Below are 25,281 nucleotides of genomic sequence, written 5' to 3' on the forward strand. Positions count from 1 at the left end.
AGTGAGGAAGGAAGAAGGGATAGATGGATAGACATGGAAGGAAAGAGAGAGAGAGAGAAAGAGAGAGGACCGGTTAGAAACCACATCTCATCATCATCTGCATCCGAGTAATTTGATTCCGCTGTACTATATTCTATACAGCTGTGATTTTGCCACTCGTTTAAATGCCACGTCATAGTTGTCATGTGTCTTATCACTCGTACCCTGTTCCCCTCCACTTTTATTTGATCTTTATATTTTGTGATGAGATGTTTTCAAAAGTATACTTTTCATACTGTATTCACCCAAGGATATACACCCTCATTCGCAACAGGTCAAGATGGTCTCATCACTACGAAAGACCAAGGCGAAGATTCCTTCGTCTTCAAAGGCTGCAACTTCATCTACCAAAGCAGCTTCGAATCCGTTAACACAGATTTCAAAGCTGGAATCAACCCTTCTAGGGGAAGAATACGATCCCAATCCACTACTCTCACTCGTATCGTTGGCGAGACATGATGATCCTGAGATAGTTCATAGAGCAGTATGGGCTCTACATCGAGTCTTCATCAAGTACATCGGTGAGAATAGAGTTGGAGGAATGAACGGTGATTTGATTAGCAAGACTGCAAACCAGGAAAGCGAAAGTGACGTTGGTGAAGAAAGAGAAGTGAAAGCTTGGGTGAGGGAGAGACTGCTAGAATACATAGAAATATTGGTAGGATTGATGAGAGATACTGAACCTGCTTTAAGAGTGAGCTTCTCGAAGACTCGACGCCGCATAGGATCAAAGCTGATTATCTATTATTTACAAAACAAAGAGCTCTTCCGTTCCTCTACTCTTCTCACTTCTGCCTCCATTATCAATGTCTATCCCATCAATCACACCTCTCGTTCACATACCTTACTTGCGCCTTCTCCTTCATTCATTTTTCAATCCCACTTGCTCACTTCGGGGTGCCAGACCCAAATCATCAGGAGGATGGAAAACGGTGGCTGCGAATCAAGTTGAAGAAGATGAGGGCGTTTTACCATCGGATGTATCCAAGATTATCGTTGATGATTTCTGGGCTAAATACGATGATATCCGATGGGCGTACTTCAAAGAAGCTGGGTGAGGCTCAAGTTCATTTCACAGTTTAATGCAATAAGCTGACTTCAATGTTTAATAGTGTATACCTTCAAAACCTCTCTTCGCCATTGAAGACTCCTTCGAATCTTTTATCTCAATTACTTCCCTTGACTAATCTTCCAAAAGCACCTGAGGATATCAACGCTTTCTACATCTCAGCTTTCTCCGATCCTCCTTCGGGTATATCCTCTTCCAAGAAAACCAAGAAAACGACAAAGAAAGGTAAAACTAGATATACAGCTGAAGCAGATGCATTACCAGATTGGATGAAAGAATATGAGTCTTCAGGCTCAGAAGATGAGAATGATTCAGATAACAACAATGACAATGATACAAAAGGTAAAAACAAAAAAAGAGTTCGACGTCAAAGAACATCTCAATTATCAGTACATTCAAGTGTTTACTCGGTTTTATCACATACAACTTTTTATACTATATTATGGGAAAACGTTTTATCGTTTGTACGATTAGATGATAATTGGATAAGAAAGATATTGGTAGGATTACATGGTGATAAAGGTATAATGGGTCATTTCAAACCTGAACGTAGACTTAGAATAGCGGATTGGTTAGGCTCTTTAGTTGATCAAGGTGGAGCCAATGGAATGTTGGGAATAAACGGTTTATTCATTTTGATGACACAATATAACTTGTGAGTGTTGACTTCATTTCCTGATATGGAGCAAATAAGATACTGATAGAAACTCTCAGTGAATATCCTCATTTCTACGATCGACTTTATGGACTGCTCGATCGAAATGTCATGCACGTCAAATACCGAGCGAGGTTTTTCCGATTATTGGATACTTTCCTAGCTTCTTCGTAGGTCACCTTTTTTGAGTGAATCTAAGAAACCACAGACTGATCTCATCATTGCTGTAGTCTCCTTTCTTCAGCATTAATAGCATCATTCATCAAGCGACTTTCACGATTAGCATTAACAGCGCCACCTGCAGGCGTGATCTTGATCTTACCGTTCATATATAACTTGTTCAAGAGACATCCAGGTACGATGGTTTTATTGCAAAGACCTGATGCTGGATTGGTTTTGAGAATATCATCAAGTTTAGGTCAACAAGGTTATGTTGATCCTTACGATGAAAACGAACCTTCACCTTTGAAGACAAAAGCTATAGATTCAAGCGCTTGGGAATTAGCTGCCTTACAAAAACATTATCTAGCTTCAGTAGGAACAATTGCCAAGGTTTTCGGGGAAGTTTTCACTAAACCTGAATTTGGTTTGGAAGATTTTTTAGATCATGGTTATTCCACGGTGAGTAATTTGTACGCATTTCGGAAGGAGAATGGTGTATCGAACTATTCCCAATATCAAGAGATGATGGAATGGATGATAGGAATCTACTGTCACGAAGGACTTGAGCTGACGTGCAATCTGCAATTTAGCTTTTCGAGACTGAAACTAACAGGAAGATAAGAAATCCACCTGCTTTGTCTTTAACATTAGAAACCGCTACTCCAGAATCTGCGCTCGAGTTATTCCCTTCAAAGGACAAAGAGAGGAGTGAAGGGGATGTCGATATCGTTTCGCAACTATGGGCATTTTAGGAGCACCTAGGTCATTGGAGTTTTCGGTTGTTCCGAATACGTGTACATCGCTGGTTGATATCAACCATCTCGTCAAAGTTGGTATTATAATGCATGATCATATATAGGCTACAAAAGTATATCGAAGGATAGACCAAAAGTCAAGGCTCAAACCCTTTACGGTCCCCTGACACGTGTACAAGCTACTTACAAGCTTACAAGTCATATATTAGCTAGACCGCCAAGAGCCTTCAATATTGGTTTTGGACGAATATTGAATTCAGTAATCTTGTCTTGAAAAAGTGTGAGGAGGGGTATTCGCAAATTGCGTGATCCGATTGTACAAAGGATCATTTGCCATCGATGGTTGAACACGAGCATGATTTTCCTCATATTCAGGTGGAGGAATTACGATTGTGCCTGTAGGAAGTAGAGTATCGATTTGCAAGGTATATCGGGCGGTGTGGATGGGACATGTTGTTGTGCATGAACACACTTTAGCTTGAGTGTAATATCCGTTGAAATGGGTGTCATTGTCATAAGGAGGTGGCGACTAGATGTTTTGGGAGAGAATGAGAAATTACATATCTCGTCAGCTTTCAGATCTTTCACGTATCCTCGAGTTGGAGCTCACAGTGAAGTTGTTATAACTATATTGATTGTTTGGACCAAATCGATCGTCGTATACATGATAAGCAGTATCCGTGTCGTTGTCAGAGTTCTCGCCAGAACGACCTGGGTTGTATTGATGTCTCCAAGCACCCATGCCGAGCCCAAAAGTGAATTTACCAGAAGTCTTATCACCGAGTCCCAATTCCTTTTGTCTCTCCTTTGTTTCAAGTTGGAATTGTTTATTTTGCTCAGCATAATACCCATAAGGAATACCGAATAAATCCCAAACGGATTGTTTGATCCATAACCAACATAATTTCCTTATCATGCTGATTCTATTGTAAGGTTCCGGATGAGGGTGGTTTAAAGGGTATGGCGGACCTTGATCTGTTGAATTGGGATAAATATCTCTCGTCCTTATATGAAGGTAAAATTCCATATTCCACAACCATTTTCGAGGTAACGTCAACACGTATACCTTGGAATCATTGACGAGCTGGGGGACGTAAGGTGAGTTGATGTATATGAAGTAGATAGGATAGAAGACGACGATCGAGATCAAGACCAATGAAGAGCAGGTGATCAATGGTATGAGGACGTTAAGGTATATATATCGAACAAGAGGAATGGAGAGGAGGAAGAGAAGGATTGTTCCGAGAGCAATCAAAATCTGGATGATCATTTTGTCTCTAGAGGATAATGATAGTTGCGCTGACGAGAAGATCGAGTCCGATTTTAGTTGATCGCCACTGTCAATACGCTTTGCCAAGAAGGTATTATTGACCAAATTCCTCAGTGTCCAGTGGAAAGGAAAGTGGAATCCAATGGTCGATTGAGGTGAGGGAAGGAAGATAAGAAGATGATCTGAGATGGTTCTATAGAAGTGAGAGGGTGTATATGTATGTTCCAAAGGAGGTCTTCGTGTGTGTATGATGGGGTGGAAGTATAGTACGGAGTGGCAAAAATGGAGTGGGGGGAAATTGATGAATCGATCAACATGAGTTTCAAGGAAGAAAAGCTGATATCAAGTTAAGCGCCAGATGATCACGATGCGATATATAGTCTGTCGCTCTCTCTCTCTATTTCTCTCTCTTACAATGGTCTGCAACGGTATTCCCCCAGTGAGGTCTTGTGGGATCAACGGAATGAGTTGGAAAAAGGAGTGTGTATGCTGTATCCGGGGGAGTGCCACAGACACGAGGATGTAAAGCGAACCTTGTTCACATGGGGAAAAAACCCTTTTTGTCTCAAGACGAACCTTATTATAAGAATAGATTAGGTTGGGATCTTGATCAGTAGGCCTAGTGTACGTTGGAAGTATCGCACTGGTCAGTCCAGTAGATTTCATAAAAGCGTATCAGTTGAAGTGAAAAGGTACCCTCATTCGTGATATTTCGCGCAGTTAGTTGGCACAACGCTTATTGTACCTAACCAGAAAGTAAAAGTGAAGAATATAATAATGTGTACATTTCAATACCTCTTGACCCCCTGCAGTACATGAGACATAAACACCTATCCGATATAGATATAACAATTATCAATGAATTAACTATATAAGTTCATGTTGAAAACCAATCCGTTTCCAATACCATCCAGTACCATTATGATGATGACCAAGTTGATGACTATGACAAAATCCACTCGAATACGCAGTCAAAACTATATATATCACATATATCGTCCTTACAAGACGTACATGAACATTGGGTTCTCGAAATCGGTCATATCGTCGAAAGCGTTCTCGTTCAAAGTGTCCATGTTTACACCTGCTTGAGACATTAATTGAGCCAATTCAAGCTTGTAAGCTTCAGCTTCAGCTGTAGGCATAAGGGAGATATCTTTCAAGTTTGCTGGTAAACCTAAAGCTACTCGTCTAGCTTCTTGCTTTCTGTTAAGTCTTCGAAGGTGGAAACCCATTGAGACTACCAAGATGAATTCAACGATCCAACATCCAATGTCAACGTAAAGACCGGTGTGGTAGTATGGTGCTTCCCTGGTGAGGTATACTTGGGGACCAATGACGTTACCGATGGTAAGAGCACCGAACATGGTGGCGGTGGTGACTACTCGCTTGGTGGTTCCGGCAGCGTTCAAGTTACACCAAGAGATGAGCAAGGGTTGAATGGCAGAGAAAAGGTAGGCGACGTAGTATGAAGCCATAAGACCTCCGACTTTCTTGTGGTTGACTTGGGTAAGACTGACTGCTCCGGCAATTGGGAATAAGACAATGACAGCGATGACAGGCCATCTCATCTTGATTCTGTTGGTGATCCAGATACATGTCAAAAGAGCTGTGATACCAATGGCACCGGTTGGAATTTGCATGAGAATAGTGGTGAAAGTGTTGAAACCGAAACCTTTGGTAATAAGACCACCGAAAGCACCGATACCACCTGAAGGACAAGCAGCGCAGAACCACATACCGGCCCACATGTAGGTTTTGGGGTCTCGATAAGTTTCCCATACTTGACTCCACTTGAATTTAGACGCTTTGGTACCGGTGTTGTTCTCCTTCAATCGATCGATGGCGATTAATCGATCGTTGCCGTGTCTCAAGAATTTGGCAGTAGTAGGTGAGTTTGGCATGAGATACCAAACGACAGGGACAAGAGCTAAACTGAAAGAACCCATGAAAAGGAAGATACCTTGATAAGGCTTGATGACGTTGGATGATTCGGTGGCTCTTCCAATAGCGTAACTCAAGAGAGGACCAAAGATAGCAGCGAAAGAGTTGGCGATTTGATATGCGATGGTTCGGTAAGATTGTTCTCTTCTGAGCCACCACATCTGAGTGATAAGAACGAAAGATGGAAGAATTGTAGCTTCGAAAATACCAAGGAATAATCGACAAATAAGTAATCCGGTGAAGTTCTTGCCGACACAAGTGACAATGGTAACGATACTCCCTGTAAATCATCTGATCAGCTACGTTTCGAGCACTTGTGGTAATTTTCAAATGAGATACTTACAAGAAATCATGTTGAACATCACCCAGTATTTGACAGGGAACACGATCAATGCGTAAGATGACAGAGGTTGACAAACCAATTGGGCAATGTAAACAATACTGGACAACTGCGGAGATCAGGTGTGTAAGTTTTCAATCGGTCAAGCCACGATGATAATCTTGAGCAGACATACCCAACTGTATTGGGTTCCTACAAGGCCGGCTTCTTTTTGAAGACCAAAGACGGCAGAATATGATACGGAAGATTTATCCAACTATAAAGGAGAAGGGAGAAAAACAGTATCAGCTGACCATTCCGCCACTTTGGGAAATTCCATGGAGAACAAACTCACTTGTTGGATAAAGTAGACAAGACACATGGGTAAACAAACGAACAAATCGATTTTTCGCAGAACCCTCTTAGACTCTGCTGGAGTGTATTCAACATGACCACCTGCCTCTGCTAACAATCTAGCGGCATCATCGAGTTGAGTGTTGGCTCCTCTCTTTGTGGGTTGATGTCCATTTTCGGGATCGAAAGTATGGGAGGTTTCAAGGTGTTCTGGTTGAATGTGCTTTTCATCCTCAAGATGAGTAGCTGCGTATTTCTCTTGGTTCGACATCTTGGCGGAAATCCAATTGAGGTTTGATGTCGAGTAAAAACAATTGCTTGCGGGTGAGGGGTTACAAATACCCAGGTTCTGTTCCACGGCTATGATCTTATATGATTCCTGTTTAAAGTCCAGCTGAGACTATCGGACTGAATCTCGCCGTTTCTATAAACATAGATCGAGCGGTCCGGCCGGTGAGATACCTTTGCCCCGTGCACAGTCTGCTACGAAATTGAGCATGGGTTAGATTTTATTGGGATGCTTTGTGAGAACTGCCAAGGAGACCCCATGATCAACCGAAAGAGGGGACTCCGGGTTAAAACCGCCCCGCAAGACAAAAAATAATGCCGACATTCATTAATTGATCGGCGTCTAAGTACCGTAAAAAGTCTTTTTGCGTGATTTGGGAGACTTTGTAAAGCCTGTGGGACAGTGCAAAAGCTGGTTTCTGTTATGTAACGTCACGGATTATAGTTATACCGAATGCATATCAGACAACGATCCCATCCCCTCCTTTACGCCTATGCTTTGTAGCAAAAAATGGGATCTCAGAGCTTCATGTTACGTGAAGGCGTCGTGGTGGAAACGTTACCTTTCTGACTGAAAAACTCCCCATTCGGTATTTCTCATGTGAATACGGGGGAAGACCAGAAGCCCTTTGTGGGGGAAATGATCGTCGAAAATAGCTTGGGCGAGATGGCTTCGTGTGAAAGGTCTTTCGCAGCCGAGGTGAAAGAGGGACACCGGTTGTGACAATGATTTTATTTAACCGGCACGCTTTCACACGATCTCTGACATTCCTAAAGGTCACAGCGAGATGCGACAGACCTGTTTTAAGTTGTCACTTAATTGATCCCGTAACAAGTATTTTGCAGTAGTCGGCGCCGATGCACCGATAACAAGGTGCGGCCCGGGATGTGCAAGATGATTGCGTCAAGCAAAACGAACACGTTGATGAGACGAGCGAGATTTCGGCGCAATCATGTCCTGTTAATTTGGATTTGGGAATTGACATGAGATGTCATCGAGATTCAGCAGGTCCGATCGGATCAATTGCGTGAACGCGTTTCTTGATCAGAGAATGCTGGAGACAAAGTCCCTCCCTCTCATGTCCCATATTGAAAGACTATACACAACACAATGGGTAATCTTACTATATGTTGTGTGCCAATGAACCCATCGTCAGATTCACTGCTATGGAGCGAGATACAAATGACAATGATCACGACTGTGGTCTCAATCTGTGGATTCGCAGCTACCCGACACGACTCTTGGGTAGTGGATGCCTATTGTAAGTCTCGGGAAGTTGGATACGGTTGGAACGTGTCGAGCAAGCTGGTCTTCTGCTCTCTTGACTGTGTCTCCGTTGTGTGAATAGGGTGGAGGGAGGTGGAGGTTTAGCGTTAATTCATCCCAAGACGTCATCGGTCTCCGAGTCAAGAGGGATGCGAAGTTCTAGCGCTGGCTCACTTGACTGGCCAATACACCTGTTGATTTGAGGAGTACAAAATATGTCAGATAGTGTGAAGTAGAAAAATCGTCGCGTTAAACCTCTCCTTCAATATGGTTTACACTTCTTACCTTGACGTGGGAATTCTTAGGGATGTCCTCTTATCAAATGCTGGATTTCAATTGTCGTTTGTCGTTCCTGCTTACTTGATAGGACGAGCGACCAATTACATGGAAGCAAAGGATCTCGTTTGGGGAATTGGACAAAGTGCAAGTGTTTGGTGGGCAGCAATTGGGCGTCATATGATTGCCGGTGTTCCCATTGCTACCATACTCAAATCTCTGACTCGGTCTGGCTGGCTTTTGTTGACTGGAGCTACATTATGGGGAGTTCGATTATCATATCGAGTAGCCTCAAGAGCTCTTAAACGTGGAAAAGACGATTCAAGATATGAACAACTCAAAAATGAATCTTCCGGATGGACGAAATCATTGTTTTCAATGTATCTTCCTGAAGCAATCGCTCAAGCTATTATCACATTACCACTCACAGTTCCTTTCCGCGCTTCACTTCCAACTATTACTCCTATTCGAGGTATCGAGAATTACCTCCATGCTTTCGCTATCTTCCTTTACACCTCAGGTTATGCCATTGAAGCTTTAGCAGATTATCAACTTTCGGTAAATCAAGAATCTAAGAATCCCAATCTGTTGACAGAGGGAGTTTGGAGCATTGTTCGTCATCCCAAGTGAGTTGAGTCGAGTCTCCCCAACCTTGTTTGAGAATCGACACGGTCTTTACGAAACATGCCATCAGCTTATGAAGTGTTTTTAGCTATCTGGGTGATATCCTTATTCATGCATCTTTCCCGATCCTGCTTTATGCCAACGGACTATTCAGTCCAATCACTCTCCTAGGTCCAATCGCTAATTGGTTTTTCCTGCGCTTCATAAGTGGAGATAAGGAAAATGAGGCTAATCAAGCGGCTCGTTATGAGAAGAACAATCCAGAGAAAAAGGAAGAGTTTGACGCATTCCGTGCAGAGAAGAATTCTGTATGGCCAGATCTCAGAGAAGTGAAGAATAAGTGGACTTGGATAGTACTGGCTATTGGCTCTTCAGGGGTTTTGACAGAGGCGGTCGTATCCAGTCTGTTGTAATCTTTTGTAATCGGATGTAAATGAATTGATCGTGCCAAATCGTCCAACTAAGCGTGTCGTCCTGTGAACAGTGATGGGAAGACTGCATGCTATCGACATCTGTGACTAACCAACCTCATAAGCCTGTGTGACGCACAGACAAAGGGATTGATCTGCGTCAAGGTGGTGACAATCTACATTACGTAATCATTGGTCCACCTTCACAAAGTCTATGCCTCGTTCGTTGAGATTTCACTTTCCACATCGCTCGTCCTTCGTATGCATCTGAGATTGATACTGTAGCAGCATGATATAGAGGGGAATCGGGAGAGATGCGTATGAGACATGTATGCATAACAAAATCCCGTTGAATATGAAAACGAAGGGCGTCCCTCCCATCATGGTTGTCCAGGCCAGATATCATCCGCTATCTCTCGAACAAGTCTCAGTTTGTTCTCCATATCTTCCCAGGTAATACTATTACCCTCCTCGTGTGATGCGAAGCCACATTGTGGGCTTATTCCAATCCTTTCTAGAGCTTCTTGTCGAGTTTGACCAGATCCTTTAGCCATAACGTCGGCCGCAGCGAAAATCCTTTCTTTCATGGCTGATTTGTCTTCCAACTCCGGGAATTTGGATGTAATGACACCTAGAATAACGCTCTTATGGACAGGAAGCTGTGCGAGAGGTTCAAATGATCCCGCACGAGGAGTATCGTATTCTAGATAATATGTTGATACGTCAAGTTCACGGAAAAGTTTGGTGGCAATGAGGTCGTATCCCCCTTCTGAGAAATGACGCGAGCCTCGGAAGTTACCTTTTCAATGGAATCAGCTGATATAAGTACGACAAGATAGCAATATGACTATTGCACTTACCTCGACAAATGTGTAGACCGAAATGCATCTTATCCTTGTGTTGAGAAAGACAGTCGTTGTAACACTTGATGTAAAGATCGAGTAATTCATCAAGAGTTCGTTTGTTGGTAGAATCAGCTTTCCAACCTTGAATCATCTTTTCCGAACAGAAATCTACGAAAGACAATCCGTGTTAGAAGTATTCTTTGTCACAATTCTCGAAAAAAAAAGAAAAAGGATATCGTACAAGCGAAATTTGGATCATCTATCTGAACATTTCTCACTCCGGCTTCATATAGGATATCTAGCTCAGTTCTGTAAGCTTTAGCGATATCGGCGAAGTATTCTTCATCGTTAGCGTAGACGTCGCTGGTATACGCTTTGCCTTCTCGATATCGAAGATGATACCAAACAGGTGAGATCAGAGTGAGCTATCGACGTCAAGGGTTAAGTCAGATTGATAGGATCGTTCAGATAGATGGTATGACTACAAAAAGTAAACTCACTTTGGTATCTCCCGCTCTCTCAGCTGGAACTGAATTCTTAACAAAAGTCCACTCATCAATCAAAGTACTTTTTCCCTTATGCTTGATTTTTCCTGTACACAAACAACTTTGACCTGGTCTATCACCTTTTTCCAAGAATCCAGCGATATCCGGAACGTATGTTCTGAATATATCAAGAGGTGGATTTTGTACTTCTGTCATTCCTTCTAATTCCTGAAAGAAAGATCCCCAGAATACTCCTCGTCTACCATCCAGTATCCGGAATCAACATAACAATCGCTAGAGTCAGACAGATGACTTGGTGTTGTGACTGACCTATATTCTCCGTCACCTAAAGCACGGAAACCAAGTTTAGTCTGTAGATCTACAGCGGTTTTGACAGCTACATCTTCTGCTTTCTTCAATTCTGCTGGAGACAGATTTCCATCTTCATACGCAGAACGAGTTTGGAGCAAGTCCGATGGACGGAGCAGGGACCCAAGGTGCTCAGCACGGAACGGTGGATTATGTTGAGCCATTGTCAGATCGTTGTTTTACTGGGTTGGACACAAGAATGTACTGAAGAAACCAACGGGGTAGAGATACACATCGATTGACAAAGATTCTGGCGAAAACAGCTAATGACCATGATTGCATTTGGCATGTGGTTTAGCGGGAATACCACGTGATGCTGTGGGCTTAGATACGGCCGTAAAGATATAAATAGCATTCACTGCCATATCCGTATATAACCTGAAATTTATATGCAGATGATGACATCCTATGCATTTTACAGATCATCTAATGTGATTTATCCGTATCTAGGCTTTGATATTCAGAAGACAGGTCACCATTTGAATTTCTGGGCTAAAAGTTCATCAATTGGAGTTCCCGTTCGAAGTAGGTTGACGGCGAACTCTGGCCAATCCCATCCCATAGTTTCGGCAGCCATGGTAGTCAAAGCTGCTTGGCCATCACGACCTGGTCTTCCTGGTCCTCCAGCGTTCTAGAGCGATCATAGTCAGTGAATAGCATGAATGTACGGGTCCTGAGGAATCGATACGTTACAGGCTTGACGTTGACGTCGAAGATGATAAACGGTCCTCCACTTTCTTTCCTACGACAGTCTATTCGCATGGGTGCAACGGCCTGATACAATTGAGCGACCAAAACGCATTGAGACTGCACCGTTGAATATGCAGGATCGGCGTCATGCTGGTCGACCGAAAGCACACGAGAATTTTCCGTCACTGGTACAGTCCCGTTCCAAGGTAGGACGCCTGATACAGCGTTTCAGAGATGTTCAGCACACAACAGCGAAGAATGTCTCTCTAGCTCACCATTGATTTGGTCGAACCGGTGAACCACAGGGAAAGCCCAATGTTCAGTCTTCTTTCCGATGACCTACACGAATCATTAGCTTGTGGAACGCTGAGTCTTCACTCTGAACACCGTACGCTATATTCAGCTGGGGGCATCACGGTCACTGTGATCTCTTCTCCTGCCAGATACTCCTGAAATTGCATCAGCTACATGAGCATGACCTTCGACGAAACGACAAAATTCACCTCAATCAACACCGCATCCGATTCCTTCAATAATGTTTGAAGTGCAGTATCGATCTCCTCCGGTGTGGACACCTTGACCACTCCGTGAGATCCTCTCCCTCTTACTGGCTTCGCCATGGCTGGAAGTGGGAATTCGGATACCTCCTTCTCATCGCCTTTACGGTATAATAAGCTCCTAGGGAAAGAACCTCTCAAAGATTCGTGAGAGGCCAACCATCTATTTGCCCATTCCTTATCGTCGAATTTTTCAGCGGAAATAGGGTTCTGACCGACCATGCGCACACCTTTTACCGCTAGCTCTTTTCGTAGCTCGACAAGGGCATGTTGTGAATGAGTATGGCCATTAGCCCATATTACATCAGCTCCTTTTTCGACAGCATCGCGGATCCCAGTAACGGTATCAGGGAATGACCAATCGAGATCTGTCGTCGGGTTCGGTTCACCAACTGGAGTAATGACTGTCTCTCCTGCTGATCTCAACGCGTATGCTATATCGGCAGCACCATCGGCATATCCTATCAAAAACCATGAGAGATTATTCGGAATGATAGATAGCAGCATGACGCTGAGGGACTCACCACCTGGCTTCAAAGATTTCTTGACACCATTTATAACAGGTAATGGAGCTCGCTGGTGCAATAAAGCGGTCTTGAACCCAGTAGAGGGTAATTTTATCTTCATGCTGACTGAATTCTGACGGATTATCCCCTTTCTTTCGAGACATTGTAGAGATATTGAGGAGGCCTTCTTATACTTTTTCTGGTTTGATGACGTTATGCATGAACAAAGTAGGAGTTATCGGCTTTTACCGGATCTCATTACCAATCATCCCTTTTAGGTGTTTACAATCACAATTCTTGTTTGCTATTTTTATCAACTCGAATCCTGTCACCATCTTCATGATATCTAGTCCCGAATAATGCGACAAACAATGCGAAGACAAGTACAGGTGGGACATCATGGCACATACTCGAGTATTGATTTCGGTCGAGGAACCGCATTCGGCCTTAGATATGCCGACAATGAACCGAAAGACCGAAGAGAAGACTTTAGCGTGATGAAAGAAGGTTGAGAGTCTGAAAGCAAGATGGACCATGATGGAATAATCTGAAGAAACATCTTTGCATCGCATTACGTGAATATCAACTCACTCACCTGGATCCGATCTTTGCCCGTAGCGAAGATCTCGCTCCTCTTGCAGACATGTCTGTGCAAATCCAACGAGTTCAATGTGAACACTATCAGTCTGCCATTGGTATTGGTGAATCGCGTCCGCGTTTAAGCTGGAGATTTGAAGGTGAAGCGGAGAAGTGGACTCAGGTATCTTATGACATCCGCATACAACGAAAAGACAAGGAAGAAGAAGAAGTGTATCGTAAGAGATCTGCAGAATCTGTTTTAGTACCGTGGCCATCGGCTCCCTTGAAGAGCAGAGAGGTTGTGGATATTGGAATTACCAGTCATGGCTCAGATGGAACATCATCAACCGCTACACTCAAAATTGAAGCAGCCTTCTTTGACAGGGATGAATGGAAGGCAAGACCGGTGACGAACGAAAAGCAAGGTGATGACAAGGATAAACGACCGTTCCGACTTCGCAAATCATTCCCTGTCAGTACACCCTTTCTTTGCGCTCGTCTTTATATCACTTCACTTGGCGTTTACGAAGCTTCAATCAATGGCAAACGAGTTGGGCAAGACATCCTATCACCAGGATGGACGGATTATAACTATCATCTCAATTATTCTATTTTTGATGTCACCGATCTGATTCTTTCAGGACAGGAGAACTTGATTGGAGCATGGGTTGGAACAGGTTGGTACGCTGGTAGACTGGGATTTAGAGGCAGAAACCGAAACGTATATGGAAATCGACCAGCCCTTATAGCTCAACTTGAAATTGACGGTGAAATAGTGGCCATGACTGATTCGTCTTGGGAGTGGTCGTATGGAGCATTGATAGAATCCGAGTTATACGATGGAGAAGTATATGATACTCGTTTAGAAGATTCTCCCACTATACAGAGCAATGATGAATGGTCTCCCGTGGATACTCTTGAATTACCTGCCGCTCAATTCGTTGCCTCACAGAACCCTCCCGTCCGTCAGGTTGACACTATCACTCCAAAAGATATCATCATGACTCCCTCAGGAAAGACTGTCATCGATTTTGGTCAAAATTTCGCCGGCGTCGTTGAGTTACTTTCCAATCCTCCTGCTGACTCTACCGAGATCATTCTCCGACATGCGGAAGTACTGGAACACGGAGAACTCGGAACACGACCTCTACGAGCATGCAAAGCAACCGATAGGATCATACTTGGTGGATCTAGCATGAGAGGATATAAACCCAAATTCACTTGCCATGGATTCCGTTATCTTGAAGTATCTGGCTGGTCAGGAATCACCATTGATGATGTGCAAGGTGTGGTCCTACAGAGTGTAATGGAAAGAACTGGTCACTTTTCATGCTCCCATCCACTGATCAATCGATTATACGAGAATGTAGTGTGGAGCTGGATCGGCAATTCGATATCTATTCCAACAGACTGTCCACAACGGGACGAAAGGCTGGGTTGGACGGGGGATATTCAAGTCTTCGCTACAACAGCCAGCTTCTTATACGATACAAGTGGATTTCTCGCTAGCTGGTTAAAGGATCTATACAAGGAGCAAAAAGCAGCTAAAGGAGTTGTGCCAGTCATCGTACCTGATCTTTTATCCAAGGAAACGGGCGCCGTGGCAAATCGACCTTTTGCGATTTGGGGAGATTCAGCCGTCTTGACACCTTTTGACTTGTATGAATCGTTTTCCGATATCGATATCCTCAAAACTCAATATGACTCGATGATCATGTGGCTTAATGAGGGTGTGGTGAAAGATCATATCACCGGTTTATGGTCAAGAGAATCACCTCAATTAGGAGATTGGCTCGCTCCTAAAGCTGATCCTAGATTCCCTGGCCTTGGGCCAACAGATAATCACCTTGTTGCGGATGTATATCTCATTCATACCACTCGAACGATCAAAAAAGTCGCAGAACTATTAGGTCGAAATCAAGATGTCACAAAATACCAAAATCAAATTGACTCGATGTTGAAATCTTTCTGTCGTGAATATATCACTGAGTCTGGTCGAGTTATATCAGATACGCAGACAGCACTCGCATTGATTTTACATTTCAATATCGCCGACGATAAACACGCACATTTGATATCGACTTTTACAACCCGACTTTCTGAGCTGGTCACTCGAGACTTATGGCAAGTGAATACCGGTTTCGCTGGTACGCCAATAATCCTTCATACTTTAGCAGAACAAGGATTACTTCATCACGCATATCGTATGCTTCAAGCCAAAGATAGTCCATCGTGGCTATCATGTGTATTACTTGGTGCTACTACAATCTGGGAACGCTGGGATTCAATGATGATGGATGGTACTATCAACAAAGGTTCCATGACCAGTTTCAATCACTATGCTCTTGGATCAGTAGCCTCTTTCCTCCATTCAATCGTCGGCGGTCTTAGTCCACTCTCACCTGGGTGGAAAGACATTTTGATCAAACCTCAACCAGGAGGTACGATCACTCAGGCTAGTGTCAGCTTTGTCTCACCTTATGGTAAGATATCCTGCGATTGGGTGATAGAGGGCGGTGAATTGCAAGTTCAAATAGTCGTGCCTCCAAATACTAGTGCAAGAATAGAAATACCAGGTCAGCAGGCGGAGGAAATAGGAAGTGGAAAGAAGAGTTATACCATTCCTTGGAAAGGTGATACTAGATTCCCTCCTCCAGTTGTACAACCGCCTTTCACTGCTGCTCTCCCTGACAATTGGTTACCATAGAATTATGTTTATGTGACATGCATAAGCAACGAGATCCACTGACATGCAGCATGGATGTCAATCGTCTCTTTGTACCCTCTGATCAGCTTACTTGTCTCTGGCAGGATGACTGTCATTCATCTGAAATCCATGAGTGTACAACTCCGGGAATTAGATCAACGGTAATAATATTCGCGGGAAATAGAAGGGCCGCATGTCACAGCACTTTGACGCATTCCTTTCACCTCATATCTATTCATCGCTTAGTTGCATCTCTCTTCTACAGTCAGTGAATAATAAGATTATACATCAAATCAAAACCCATACATAACGTTCGAGAACATGTCCGCTTACACACTTCGCTGGGGTATCATCGCTACCGGAAAGATTTCTGGTCAATTCGCCAAGGCAAGTGTAGCCGCACAGGCAGTATCGAAAATAAAACGAATCAAGCTAACTTTACTGCATCTTCATAGGACTTATTGGTCGATCCTTCCACTCGAGAAGTGTCTGATGTAGCTCACAAAATCACTGCTGTCGGATCAAGATCTACAGAGTCTGCTCAAAAGTTCATTGATGGATTGAAGAACGCCGGGAAAGGCGATGCTTGGTCTTGGGGAGTTGAAAATGGTGTATTGGATCAAGTCAAAGCTCATGGAACCTATGATGGTGTATACCAGGACTCCGTGAGTGTATTTCACTTAGCCACCTGTTATGTGCTATCGACTGGCTCGCTATAGAGATCTGACATCACGGATATAGAACGTCGACGCGATCTACGTTGGTACACCTCACAACCTTCATTTCCAAAACACCAAAGACGCTCTTCTCGCTGGTAAACATGTCTTATGTGAGAAACCATTCACTATCGATATTGAGGAATTGGAGGAATTGGTCACCATTGCCAAGGAAAAGAACTTGTTCTTGATGGAGTGAGTCTTCCTCATTCCGATAATAGTAATATATAAGATATATCGCTGACATCTTGCTTTTTTCAATGAAGAGCTGTGTGGACTCGTTTCCACCCTATCGCCTATGCCGTAGATGAAGTACTTAAGTCTGGTAAACTTGGAAAACCCAAACGATTTGCAGCTGATTTCTCCATGGAATACGATTTGGACTGTAAGTCGCGTAATGTCATTGACGAGCATACGAGTATTCCAGAGGCTAAAGGCTGACTTCTATGTGTTTATATAGCCAAACCTGATTCCAATCGATTCATTGATCCAGCTCTGGGAGGTGGAAGTCTTCTCGACATGGGACCTTATCCTTCTGTTTGGGCAATGCTCTTGGTCCACCGAAACCCGCACAACAAAGACAAGAACCCTAAAGTCGTCAGCTCCTATCAATCTATATACAAACGATCAGGAGTCGATCTCAATTCTCGATGGATCGTAGAATGGGACGGATTATGCCATGGTCAACTCTTGACTGATTTGTCAAGTGCTGGACTACAAGAGGCTACTGCCGTCCTTCAGTGCTCAGAAGGTGATCTCATTATTGAATGTGAGTTTGGCAACTCCCAACTCCGAGCATCGTCTGTCCATGCATGTCCAGATACCAAATTGTATTGTGCTGAGCCTTCATTCCACAAGACCCCCCTTATAAACCAGAGACCTTCCACATCGTTCCTCGACCTGCTCGAGATCTCGGTGCCATCAAGGAGAAGACCACTCATCACGTCCCCGTTCATTCCGGAAACCACGGAATGTCCTACGAAGCTGATGAAGTCGCACGATGCATCCGTGACGGGAAGACTGAAAGTGACAGAATGCCTTGGGAAGAGAGCAAGGTCGTTCAAAGATGGCTTGACGATGTCAGGAAGAACGGTCCAAGTAGCACAAAAGATATGAAAGGAAATGCAGGACAATAGATCCAAATTATTACGTTATATACTATTCTAGTGTCTGATGCATCGTTCGAAGGCTATATCACTGCATCGACGTACGCTAGCGTTGGGGTCCAAGGTGCCATATACTATTGCGACTGGTATGCATTTGACGCTCGATAAAGAGAAGAAACATGTTTGTATCGCAGTGTATGGTGAAGAACGGATTGTCCGGTCCGGAAGAGATTCGAAAGGGAAAAGGAGGAAAAACTCACCCCGACATCGGGATTTTCACGTCCACCATGCACATCCCTTCTTGTCCACTCACAAATCAGTCATAACATCGCCTATTTTATCCTATTCGTTTAGATAAGATCATCACATCGTCACGTCTCCGATAGCGGAGTGGAGAAATCACTGCGAATATATCGCTGATTGACATGAGTCAACAGGTAGAAGCTGGTCCATCAAATGAAGGGAAGAAGAGACCAAAGCAGCCTCAGCTGAGTTGTGCAGGTCAGTTTACGGAGTGGTGCATTGAATAGGCAGGATGTTGATTCTGAGAATTTGACTCGTTCAGAATGCAGACGACTCAAACTCAAGTGTAATAGAGAAGTACCTTGCTCGAATTGCTTCAGGAGAAAGTGCTCGGAGCTGTGTCCTGATGGTGTAAAGGAAACCCGTCGCCAGTGAGTATCGGCGAAAGTCAATTTTGCTAGAGGGATCTACGGTCCTTCCCTACCCCCATTGTTGAAGGATTTTACTAGTGACACAACAGCGTGTGAGCTAATGAAACGACTTGTGGAACCTCCTTACAGGACATTCGATGTTAAAGCTGCTGAACAGCTACAAAAAAGGCTTTCCACTCTTGAATCGCTTTTGGCTGATAACGGAGTAGAAGTTCCCTCACCTGAGACCGACATTCATTCCCCTGCGATATCACAGACCCATAACAAAAGACGAAGGGAATCATCATTCAGTGTCGATCGGTCACATCCTTTACCTGATCTGTCCCGTGTAGGACCATCTTCGCCTCCCTATAGATCACCTATTGAAGGTAGAAGAACTCCTATATCATCGGCGAGGGAATACGCTCTCCCAACAAACAGACAGTCAGAACCAGGCCCGTCGTCAAGACACGCACCGATGTTTTGGGGAAGAGAGACGTCTGACTATAGGCTCCCGGCATCGTCTAGTCCGCAACAATCGATGCATATGCATTCGGGTGTTACGGATCCCTTAGATGGCGGCATCACTCTGCCTCGTTCACCAGTCGGACATAGTCATGGAACTCTGGTATTGGGTCAAGAAGGGAGATCGAGGTATTTAGGTCCCACAGCAGGTACAGAATGGTTAAAAAATGTACGTACTCTCAAATCAAACCACTCATCTTGAAATGCGCGGTTTACTGATCAAGCTTTATAGCAAGAGTTGGGAGATGCACATTCACCTGAAATACCAGCTAGTCAATCTCCCGAATATCAGCCTCATCGAGAGGATTTACTAGACAAGGAGAAAAGGAATGCAACAGAGCATCTACTAGCCTTTCCCTTTCCACTACCGACTGGACCGTCTACCATGGAGAGCTTATTGTCGCATTTACCGCCAAAGGAAGATGCAGAAGTCTTGATGGACAGTTACTATCGTTATTTCGCTTGGAAGTGAGTCGCCTTTTCCCTTTCTTCTGAAGGTGATCTGCGCTCACTCCTTACTCAATAGTCACGATACCGCCCCTCGTTCTTTCTTTCAACCCGTATTCGATCGCATATTTCAATGCGTATCGACTAAATCATTCCGTTCAGTCCATCCTCAACAGCTCGCTCTCCTTTACGCAATCCTTGCAATGGGTACTTTGCAGAATCTTGAATTACCACCCAATGATCCTACCGCAGATGAATATCTGGCTTTGGCGAAAGGGAGCTTGACCAAAGGTGACTTCTTGAATAACAATACTATTGCCGGTGTACAAACCTTGATCATCATGGCTCATTACTTACTGTAAATGTTATTTCCACGATTTCAAACACTATAGGATGAGCTAATTCTGATGGTTCGTAGTGAAACTGAGAAGGGAAGGAATGGAGATTCAGCTTGGCCGTTATGGGGTTTAGCAATGCGAATTATCGTTGCTGTAAGTCCTACACGACCTTTACCAGCGATTGGGCCTTGAGGTAAGCTGACAGCTATCGTACTCCTAGATGGGGCTTCATAGAGATGGTGCGAGATGGAATCTTCCGGCAGATGTCGTAGAGGAAAGAAGGTATGTGCAGTTCAATGTTACCCTATGATTCTACTTCATCATCCAAGTATCAACCTAGCTACAAGTATCGAATACTCATGGCCTGATGATCATTCGTACAGACAAGTCTTCTGGGCGGCATATGCTATCGAAATTCTCCAAGCAAATTGCTTCTCCCGGCCAACATCTCTCGCACCCCAATATATCGACACAGCATTTCCTGTTGGACCGGACGATCATCCACAAGGATCGAAATCGTATCAGACGTTGAGGTTTGAGCTGATCCAACTATCTGCAAAGTGAGTGAGCTTATACGAATGTGATATTGGGTTATCTGTTGTCTGTGCCGACTATGTAGTAAGTAGGCTGACATTCCTTCATGACACCGATCAGAATCCTTGACACCGGCATGTCAGTTCATTTTGAATCGTATGACACGATATTATCCTTGTACACTCAATTATGCTCATTCGAACGGTCGATTCCATATGAGCTACGCTGCAAAACCGCACTCTTATCCACACCATCCGAATATCCAGATACTGAAATTGCTAAACAATTAGCACCGGAAGTGACCAGAAGAAGTATCAAAAAAACATTTCAACAATTTACATTAGCACTGAACATCTCAGAACATGTCCTGTTCATGCATAGACCATACTTCGTCATGGCTATGCACGATCAACCTATTGATCCGACCAGAAGTGTTTATGGTAGATCATACCTTGCTGTGGTGGAACGGTGCAGTGTAAGTGGAAAAGATTTTACTCAAAATGTGAAAGTATATAAAGTTGACGTTGTTTTCACATACCATTCAGGTTATGATACAAGTTGTAGCTACGTTATACTATGTACATCCAGCTGTATCATCAAGACAATGGTTTTTATGGGTGAGTTGTGGTTTTCTCTATTTCTGACATTGACGAATTCACGAAAACTGATCTTGCCTCGATATATCATTTCCAGTATCATATTTTTACGGCAGCTGTGTGTCTAGGTACTATGGTACTTCGGAATCCAACATCTGTACTCGCACAATTCGCTTTGACGTCCATCGATCAGTCTATATCAGTATATTCATCTTTGATCAAACAGAACAACAGTCCTTCGATGGTACAGAATCATGATTGGTTAATCAGATTACGATCCAGAGCATTTACAAAAATAATTTCATCAAATCAAAAACAAAACCAAGAATGGGAAACTGGAAGTGGAAGAAGTCAGCTTGGATCATTAAATAATGATACCGGCGTGGAAGAAGATATGGATATAGTAGGATGGAGAACTAGATTGATTGAATCTGCTTCGAATGGTTCTCAAATAGCTATAAACATTCCATCATCTTCTGGTGCAGCAGGACCAACTTCTTCCAGCAATATCAACAAACAGCTCAATCCGACTAATGCATTATTTACACCTCCACCAACATCGACTCAACCGAATGTAGGAGTGGTTCCTGCAGTTCAGCAAGTACTGCAACAACACCTAGTCGGGACCGAAGGAGTCACAAATCGGTCCCATGGGACGGCCAGTGCAAGTGGAGGCGGAAATGGAAATAACGGAATGGACGCATCAACCGATCTCATGGTGAGTGGTATACCGTTTTGTAAATTTATATTTGTGAGAAAGAAAGAAAGCTAATCATTAGGCGCGTTCTCAACAGTTACATCAATTTTGGGATCCTATGATGATGCCGGATGCGGGTAATCTGGCTGTGAGTGTGTCTAGTCTGCGTTTGCGTGACGTTAACTGACGGATCACTCTTGAGCAGTCCGCAAATTGGTGGAGTTGGGACATGGGTCTGAACAATGAACAAGCTTCCACAACGCATACTATCTAACATCATCTACACGATCTTCCCCCTCCACTTGTATTTCGTGTTTTGTATTATATAACGTAATCACCTTGTTGTCGTCTATTCACTGTCTTCATCGAAATGATCTCGATATCGATTATTCACTCCTGCTCTCCCCCTTGGCGATTGATATGCGTCATAACGTAACTGACTTGCCGACAAATCCGCTCGAGGGGGAGGCGCTGGTGTAGGGGACGATGTTTGACTGGTGGTAGATATCTTGGAGTACCGAGTATGGACTAGACTAATGGCTTCAAGTACATCGGCGAGCTAAGGGTGGGGCAGGATAGACCAACGAAAGGCGCCGAGGTCAACGTGAAAAAGGAAGGGAATGGATAGTAGGAGGCGGCATTTGAGGTGGTAGTGGCGTCGTTGGTCAGCAAGCTAGCTCAGCAGGTACCAATCAATCAGGCTTCATTCTGATGGACTCACCTTTCTTGATCTCGATATTTTCGTTACCTCGTTTACCAAACGCTTCTCCAAGATAGTGATTATTTCCGTACACCGCTGTGCAGTACATTAGCTTTCTCCGTGATTCTTGGGCCAAGGGAGATTACTGACTCTCTGAATATACCTTGACGAATCTCTTTGCACTGTCCGAACAGTCTCAAGAACTGACTCTTGACAACTTTCCTGCTCGGATTCCTGTGATATAGATAGAAGTGATACCAAAGTGACCAGCACTAACTCTTGAATAGATCCTGGGGCAGAACTACAGCATTCAGAAGATGCATGTCTTCTTGATCCGAACTTGACTTACCATTCAGTCCAGGTAAGATACTACTCAAATATCTGATCGTTCTTAGGATGTTGTTGTAGGAGGGAGGAAGGAATTCGCAAATAGTCGATGTCAAAATGACGAGCGTTGTATCTCCTGGTTTTCTATCACCTTTAGTCAGAATCGAGTTTACAAAAGAGGCCACGATCCGTTCGGTTGTCGCTTGCGGCACTATCCCTCGGGGATGTAAGCGGTTTCTCTTTGAAATACCATAAGAGAAAAGACAACTCACGGTGACTAAAATTGTCCAATTGGCACCTTACACCTTCATCCCATACCCCACTAGTTCTCACGTTCAAGACGTCTAGCACCTCTAATAACCCCTTAGCATATTCTCTTCCATCTTCCCTACATGTAATCTCCACCACTTCCAGAGCCCTAGAAGCTGTCTCATACCTTCCGATAGTGGTTTTATCTTCTATACTCAGACTCGTTGACAGATAAAGTGGTAACGATAGTTCAGTAGAGGTTTTGATTGATTCAATATGTTTCTGAAATACCATAGAAGGGAGATTCAAGTCCAGATTATATAAGAGTCGTATAGTCTAAACAGATAAACGGACATCAGGTCAGTATACGATGTTTTCTTGGATAGATGGGAGGTGCATATACAAGTTTACGAATTGTACCGTCTATACTATCCACTCCTTCCATTATTATGGCCATTTCCCTTTCGCCTAAGATGCCATCCCAAAGGCTCGTAGGTATAACTTGTAGACATCTTAGAGCAAGCGCGTGATCATTTGCTGGTGGAAGAGTTCGTATTGAGGTGGAAGATGAGGGAGAATTTAGATCAGGAAGAAGCAGATGGGAAATATGTCTCAGGATGTGAGATGAGATCGAAGATACAATATTAGCCAAATGGCATATTTCCATGAGAAAAGCTATTAGTCGGAAAGTCAGCTGATTCTTCCATGGTCGATTTGAATTCCAGCTCACCTCCATTCAAGCCGCGATAAGACGATAGATTATTTAGTTGGTCGGTGATCCATCCTTGTGCTGCGTCGATCACCTCACTTTGAAAAGCATCAATGGACGGATCGGTGGAAGGCGTATAAAGTTTTCGCTTACCTTGAACTCCCTTCCTTGACTCCCATAATCACTTTCAGGAGCTTCAGTATTTCCAGCGATATTTGACTGCCGTGAGACAGGTTGTTCTGCCTTGCAGCATCAAGTATTTTTTCAAGTACATATAGCCTTTCTTCTTTATTCGCAATGTGGTGAGCACCGGTCTATGAAAGCAATTAGCTGGTTCTATTCCAGTTCAGGTAACACCTAATGTGTCAACTGACCTCAAGGACATGCCGTGATGTTCTGAATAGGATATTCAAGACAGAGATATCACTCTCGCTTGATATCGCTTTGAGAAGCTTATTTATGCTCAGAGGGAAAGGCTCATTCAATAAGATACGGTGCAAGGACAACAGAGCTTGAAAGGTCCTTTGCCTGATAACGGGTCTGCAGATTCATGTGGTGTCAGCGTGTATTCGAAGGCAAGTACGCTATGAGAAGAACTTGCAATTTATGTCGCCACAAATGTTTTGAAGTCAATAGTGGGATAACAGCTGGACCCAAATCAGTAGAAGGAATTTTGATTATAGTTTGTAAAGCAAGTAGGATATGTGACGTTGTACTAGATGAGAGGTCCTGCATGTACATGTTGATAAGTTTAATAAGTGTCATTATCCTAGAATGTTAGATGGCAGGGAGAGGAATCGGTCGATGCACTGACCTTTCGAATGGTGTTGATTAACAATAAATTCAATTCATGTCCTTTCGGTAAGCTTTCTACCAGATACAAATATCCTACTCATGCCATATCATGTGTAAGCGTCTAATGCTTCGGAACAGATATATAGCTCACCTATCCTCCTTTCGGAGAGTGAGCGTCCGCCTTCTGCCAATTGAAGAGCAGAGACAAGAGCAAACTCGACATTGTCTTCTACACGATGTCGAAGTATTTGACAATGAAGAAGAACGATAAGTGTATCGGATATCTTACTCTTAGGGACATAGGTGCATTAGTGAAAGTCTAGATAATATGTGTTCATAATGGTACTTACAGTACTTTGACCTTTTGAACTCAGGACTGCCTTGGCTTTTGTGATTTCATTCGAAATAAGTTCGTCTTCCTCTTGGGCTGAAGCGGCCTCATGCAGTTTCACCAAGAGACCATGATGCGTTCTTGACGATGCACCTGAAGTCAGGTACGGCGGCAGAGAAGTGGACGGCGATCGAGGCATTCTAAAGCGTTTAGGGTCGATAATGAAGAAGGGAAAAGAGATGTATTGATGAAGATTGTTGCTTTATCCAACATCATTCACATTTAGTGGACAAACATGCCTCCACCGGCACCGTGAATCGTCAACAAAGAATATCCGCGTGAAACGAGAGCTTGACGAGAGAATCTCGACGAAGTGTACCCACTCTAT

The 25,281-nt window shown here is 43.6% G+C and overlaps 10 protein-coding genes across 10 annotated transcripts; 5 read left to right on the forward strand and 5 right to left on the reverse strand.

The window, feature by feature from the left end:
* Nucleotides 1-319: 319 nt before the first annotated feature.
* Nucleotides 320-2,677, forward strand: IL334_002190 (uncharacterized protein; the record flags this gene model as incomplete). The annotated part of the gene is made up of 6 exons (XM_062933936.1): nucleotides 320-733; nucleotides 801-1,093; nucleotides 1,152-1,763; nucleotides 1,823-1,933; nucleotides 1,994-2,384; nucleotides 2,516-2,677. The coding sequence occupies 6 exons, from the start codon at nucleotides 320-322 to the stop codon at nucleotides 2,675-2,677; spliced, it is 1,983 nt and encodes a 660-aa protein (XP_062789987.1).
* A 259-nt stretch (nucleotides 2,678-2,936) lies between these two features.
* On the reverse strand, nucleotides 2,937-3,950 carry IL334_002191 (uncharacterized protein; the record flags this gene model as incomplete). The annotated part of the gene is made up of 2 exons (XM_062933937.1): nucleotides 2,937-3,209; nucleotides 3,291-3,950. The coding sequence occupies 2 exons, from the start codon at nucleotides 3,948-3,950 to the stop codon at nucleotides 2,937-2,939; spliced, it is 933 nt and encodes a 310-aa protein (XP_062789988.1).
* A 1,001-nt stretch (nucleotides 3,951-4,951) lies between these two features.
* IL334_002192 (uncharacterized protein) lies at nucleotides 4,952-6,838 on the reverse strand (the record flags this gene model as incomplete). The annotated part of the gene is made up of 4 exons (XM_062933938.1): nucleotides 4,952-6,174; nucleotides 6,238-6,343; nucleotides 6,410-6,490; nucleotides 6,569-6,838. The coding sequence occupies 4 exons, from the start codon at nucleotides 6,836-6,838 to the stop codon at nucleotides 4,952-4,954; spliced, it is 1,680 nt and encodes a 559-aa protein (XP_062789989.1).
* Nucleotides 6,839-8,389: 1,551 nt separating this feature from the next.
* Nucleotides 8,390-9,435, forward strand: IL334_002193 (uncharacterized protein; the record flags this gene model as incomplete). Its single annotated transcript, XM_062933939.1, has 2 exons — nucleotides 8,390-9,024; nucleotides 9,111-9,435. 2 exons carry the CDS (start codon nucleotides 8,390-8,392, stop codon nucleotides 9,433-9,435), a joined length of 960 nt encoding a protein of 319 aa, XP_062789990.1.
* A 377-nt stretch (nucleotides 9,436-9,812) lies between these two features.
* Nucleotides 9,813-11,295, reverse strand: IL334_002194 (uncharacterized protein; the record flags this gene model as incomplete). Its single annotated transcript, XM_062933940.1, has 5 exons — nucleotides 9,813-10,231; nucleotides 10,293-10,445; nucleotides 10,519-10,702; nucleotides 10,778-11,021; nucleotides 11,093-11,295. 5 exons carry the CDS (start codon nucleotides 11,293-11,295, stop codon nucleotides 9,813-9,815), a joined length of 1,203 nt encoding a protein of 400 aa, XP_062789991.1.
* A 308-nt stretch (nucleotides 11,296-11,603) lies between these two features.
* On the reverse strand, nucleotides 11,604-13,005 carry IL334_002195 (uncharacterized protein; the record flags this gene model as incomplete). Its single annotated transcript, XM_062933941.1, has 6 exons — nucleotides 11,604-11,762; nucleotides 11,825-12,036; nucleotides 12,097-12,145; nucleotides 12,214-12,270; nucleotides 12,325-12,839; nucleotides 12,903-13,005. The coding sequence occupies 6 exons, from the start codon at nucleotides 13,003-13,005 to the stop codon at nucleotides 11,604-11,606; spliced, it is 1,095 nt and encodes a 364-aa protein (XP_062789992.1).
* Nucleotides 13,006-13,527: 522 nt separating this feature from the next.
* Nucleotides 13,528-16,170, forward strand: IL334_002196 (uncharacterized protein; the record flags this gene model as incomplete). Its single annotated transcript, XM_062933942.1, has 1 exon — nucleotides 13,528-16,170. The coding sequence occupies one exon, from the start codon at nucleotides 13,528-13,530 to the stop codon at nucleotides 16,168-16,170; it is 2,643 nt and encodes an 880-aa protein (XP_062789993.1).
* Nucleotides 16,171-16,491: 321 nt separating this feature from the next.
* IL334_002197 (uncharacterized protein) lies at nucleotides 16,492-18,022 on the forward strand (the record flags this gene model as incomplete). The annotated part of the gene is made up of 6 exons (XM_062933943.1): nucleotides 16,492-16,557; nucleotides 16,626-16,835; nucleotides 16,912-17,081; nucleotides 17,153-17,271; nucleotides 17,347-17,655; nucleotides 17,745-18,022. The coding sequence occupies 6 exons, from the start codon at nucleotides 16,492-16,494 to the stop codon at nucleotides 18,020-18,022; spliced, it is 1,152 nt and encodes a 383-aa protein (XP_062789994.1).
* Nucleotides 18,023-18,417: 395 nt separating this feature from the next.
* Nucleotides 18,418-22,056, forward strand: IL334_002198 (uncharacterized protein; the record flags this gene model as incomplete). The annotated part of the gene is made up of 13 exons (XM_062933944.1): nucleotides 18,418-18,493; nucleotides 18,558-18,666; nucleotides 18,796-19,339; nucleotides 19,403-19,638; nucleotides 19,697-19,975; nucleotides 20,036-20,108; nucleotides 20,176-20,237; nucleotides 20,339-20,515; nucleotides 20,610-20,964; nucleotides 21,035-21,106; nucleotides 21,183-21,803; nucleotides 21,880-21,930; nucleotides 21,988-22,056. 13 exons carry the CDS (start codon nucleotides 18,418-18,420, stop codon nucleotides 22,054-22,056), a joined length of 2,724 nt encoding a protein of 907 aa, XP_062789995.1.
* Nucleotides 22,057-22,131: 75 nt separating this feature from the next.
* On the reverse strand, nucleotides 22,132-25,092 carry IL334_002199 (uncharacterized protein; the record flags this gene model as incomplete). The annotated part of the gene is made up of 13 exons (XM_062933945.1): nucleotides 22,132-22,341; nucleotides 22,504-22,578; nucleotides 22,633-22,772; nucleotides 22,832-23,020; nucleotides 23,082-23,394; nucleotides 23,462-23,733; nucleotides 23,789-23,865; nucleotides 23,921-24,081; nucleotides 24,142-24,307; nucleotides 24,369-24,496; nucleotides 24,582-24,655; nucleotides 24,714-24,852; nucleotides 24,913-25,092. The coding sequence occupies 13 exons, from the start codon at nucleotides 25,090-25,092 to the stop codon at nucleotides 22,132-22,134; spliced, it is 2,124 nt and encodes a 707-aa protein (XP_062789996.1).
* Between the last annotated feature and the right edge of the window lie 189 nt (nucleotides 25,093-25,281).

This window comes from Kwoniella shivajii, chromosome 2, assembly GCF_035658355.1.
Source record: "Kwoniella shivajii chromosome 2, complete sequence".
Taxonomy (NCBI): domain Eukaryota; kingdom Fungi; phylum Basidiomycota; class Tremellomycetes; order Tremellales; family Cryptococcaceae; genus Kwoniella; species Kwoniella shivajii.